The sequence below is a fragment of the Pteropus alecto genome, unplaced genomic scaffold, assembly GCF_000325575.1.
Source record: "Pteropus alecto unplaced genomic scaffold, ASM32557v1 scaffold75, whole genome shotgun sequence".
NCBI classification, from domain to species: Eukaryota; Metazoa; Chordata; class Mammalia; order Chiroptera; family Pteropodidae; genus Pteropus; species Pteropus alecto.
The window spans coordinates 29,470,040-29,473,570 of NW_006440638.1; the positions used below are offsets into that span (position 1 = coordinate 29,470,040).

General features: G+C 59.6%; 1 protein-coding gene across 1 annotated transcript in view; it reads right to left on the reverse strand.

Annotated features, from left to right (window-relative positions):
* Nucleotides 1-3,227, reverse strand: part of PRRT3 (proline rich transmembrane protein 3) — a 3,750-nt gene extending 523 nt beyond the window's left edge. The window contains exons 1-3 of the mRNA XM_006917608.1: nt 2,210-3,227; nt 1,843-1,998; nt 3-1,287 (exon numbers count right to left, since the gene is read on the reverse strand). Coding sequence (XP_006917670.1) covers nt 3-1,287; nt 1,843-1,998; nt 2,210-3,227 — 2,459 coding nt within the window. The remainder of the gene's footprint in view (nt 1-2; nt 1,288-1,842; nt 1,999-2,209) is intronic.
* Nucleotides 3,228-3,531: the final 304 nt, after the last annotated feature.

Below are 3,531 nucleotides of genomic sequence, written 5' to 3' on the forward strand. Positions count from 1 at the left end.
GAGCGCGGCAGATGCTACGACTCAAGTTGATGGGCGACGGCGGCCGCAGGTCTAGCTCGCTCATCGACGGTGCCGGCCCCACGCTGCTGCGGGACAGCCCCGGGCCACCCTGGGGACCGTGGCCCAACGACGTAGCCGAGCCCCAGGCCCCTGAACTGGGCGTGACAGGCGGCCCCACCTCCGCGGGGTTGCGAATGAGGCTCTTGCTGATGTCCAGGCTGCCTGCGCCGACGCCACTGGGCCCCGCAAAACAATTGTTGGGTCGCTCCGGGACCTCGCTTTTGCCAGAGGGCGCGGGGCAGGCCAGGCGCAGCAGCTTAGCCCAGCACGCATGCTCCGTGGGCGGCCTGGGCCGCGCTGCGGCCACAGCTGCCAGCGCCAGGGTGAGTGCCCAAGTCAGCTCCAGCAGGCGCAGCCAGAAGTGGACTCCCCACCAGGCCCACGAGAAGCGGCCCACGCGGCCTGGGCCCGGGTACAGCCAGAGCGCGGCCGCCAGCTGTAAGCCACTGGCCAGCAGTCCCAGCGCACCAGCCACTGCCAGCAGCCGCGGTCCCGGGCTAGCATTCCGGCCCCGCGGCCCGTCCAGCAGGCGGCGACGGCACAGGCAGAGCGTGCCCAGAGCCACGGCCGCGCCCCAAGCGCAGGAGAAGCCCTGAACCAGGAGGTTGAGCGCCGGCGTCGCCGACAGCAGATCTGTTGCGAGTAACCCCCCGCCGTGCCCCAATGCCACTGCTCCTAGTAGAAGCGGGTTCTGCAGCTGCTGTGGCAGCCCGGCACCCAGGCCGAGCAGGGTCAGGGCTGCCAGGGCAGTGAGCAGCAAGGGGAAAGGTAGGTTGTAGAGCACCAGGCCCGCGCGTAAACCCAGCCGCGCCTGAGAGCCATACGGGTCGGCGAGCATGTAAGCAGATCGCAGTCCCGATGCTACAAGCACCAGCACCGCGGCCACCAGTGCCAGCCGGGGCCCCGCAGGGGCGGCTGTCAGAGAGGCCAGTGCCAGCAATGCAGGCAGCAGAAATAGCACCCCCACTCCGTAGACGTGCAGCTCCCAGGAAAAGCTCAGCACCCTCCGCAGTGGACCCCAGCGCAGGGGGGGTGCGGTGGCATTGGCCGGGGGACTGGAGGCTGGGGCTGATGCCATGAGGCTGGCTGAGGGCTCCGGAGGGGGTGGCTGACCCAGGGCACGCTGCGTGGTGACCCGAATGAGGCCCCGGCGTGATGTCGAGGGGGCTTGGACTGGGGGTGCTGGAGGATGGCTTTGGGGACGCCCCGGCCACTCCTCGGTTTCATCTGCAATAATAACAATATTAAAATAGCCCTTTGAAAACTGCTTTTGATTTTCCATTATTCCCTAGTGTGGTAGGCAAGTTATTTAACTCTTCAAAGCACATCTGCAAAATGGGGATAGTAGCCGCACCGACCTCACTGGGTTGTGTTGAGGATCGAATGCTTAGCATAGTGCCAATAAGTGTTAAGTGGATGCGAGCTATCGTTTTTATTAATAATATACCAGGATTTCACAACCTGGGCTGCATATTAGGATTACCTGGAGACCAACTGAATCAGAACTCATTAGGATGGGGCCTGGCACTGGAATTTTTAAAAAGCTCCTTGGGTGATTACTTTTAAGAACATTCTAGCTCCAAAAGGGCAAATGACTTCTCCCAAAGTACCCAGTGAGTATTAGTTTATTATCTCAAGTTGTTTGAAGGAAGTCCTAGCCAATTCCTTTAAGGAGGTGATTGTCTCCACTTACTCCCCACCCCACCCCATTTAGACCTCACACAGGTTCTTAGTTATTAGACAGAATACCTGCTCTCCCCAAAACCCGAGCCATGCCCTCACCTGGCTGTAGGGCCCTCACGGGGCTCTCTGTTCGGTTTGTAGCTGGGCCAGTGTCCAAGGGGCCAGGGATGAGGGACTTGGGGGTACCCAGGGCCTCCACTGCTCCTCTCACCCGCTGGGGAGAGATGGGATCTGCTTCATTCATTGCTGCTCTCTCTGAAATGACAAAAGCAGTCATCATTTTGCCTGACCCTCCAGTGGTTCCCCAATTCTAAGTCCCCAGGAGGGAGCCACAATCACCCTCATTTGTTAGAATGAGGAAAATGGGACCCATGGGGATCAGAAGGCACACGGAAACTGGGGCAGCCAGCTGCCATGGAACACTGCCCCTCCCTGCCCTGTTCAGCACTCTCACTTTGGTACCTACCTGGCTTAGGCTGCTGATCAGGAGTCTCTGAGGCTGGGGGACCTGAGGGCTGGGGTCCTGGTGAGCCCTGAACATCAGGGAAGTCAACCTGCTTGGGTGAGGGACTTGGAAAACTGACTTCCCAGGTCTCCTCACCTCCAGCCTTCTTGGGGGGTTCAACTGGCAGCTCCTCAGCAGGAGGAAGGCTTCTGGCCAATGCCAGGTCTGGCTGGGACCCAGGCTCCTGAGTGGATGCCACCTCAACTGGGGATACCAAGCCAGCCTCAGGGGCTACTGGATCCTGCTGTGTGAAGAGGGGGCCTTGAGCTGCCTCCTGGAAGTCCTGCTCACCCTTACCCTGTTCTTCCAGCACTTGCCTCCTGATAGTGCCCGAGTGGGGTGCAAGAGTATAGGGATGACCCTGGTGGGCTAAGGAGGATGTCTCTGAGACCCTGTTCTTGGCTTTGGCCCCCACACCCTCATCTCTAAGTGGTTGTTGTCCCACTTGGTCTCCAGGCTCCCCTGGGGAGAGAGGAAGTGTGGCTACCCTGAGTTGGAGTTTGGGAGTTGTGGTGATGAAAGCGAGATGGGGAGGGCCCACTGGATGGGGCACTGGTGCGTCTTGTTCCAGAGGCTCCAGAGAGTCGGGAGATCCTGTCCAGCCCTGAGAACTTGGCCCTCGAGCCACCTGTAGGTCATCGGTTACTAGGAGTCCTCTCTGAGCCCCCTGGGCTGCTTTAGGTCCAAGCAGGGCTGGGCCAAAGGGAGAGTCTGTGAGCTTCTCAGGCAACTCTTCAGCAGGGACCTGAGGGATATTGGAGTTCCAGGGGCTCTCATCTATGGGCTTTTCCCAGAGGAAGTCGAAGGCTTGGGGCTCTGTGCCAACAGGGCCCTTGGGGTGGGCTCTTGGAATCAGGTGTGGTTCCGAGTCCTCATATGGCCCAAGGTGACCCCGGCCCAGGGCAGGGCCAGCTCCCAGAGACGGCAGCAGCAACAGCAGCAGGAGGCCACGCACATGGCCCCATGGATTGGGGACCATGGTCCACTCTGATGCCTGGGCCTAAAGCCCTCAAATTCCAATCTTTACTGGATAAACCTAAAAAGAGAGAGGGGATGACATGTGAAGGTTGAGGTCTCTTGTGGCTGCTTCAAGGGAGCTGATGGGAAAGAGAGAAGAGTGACATGAGGCAGGTCCCCTTTTCCCCTAGTCCCTTCTTGGCCAACCTCTTCATGCTGCCCAGAGTGACCTTTTAAAACTGCATCTCTGGTCATGCCATTTGCCCTGCTTCGAAACCTTCAGTGACTCCCCATTGCCCTCAGAAAAGAATTAAGCTCCTCTCCTG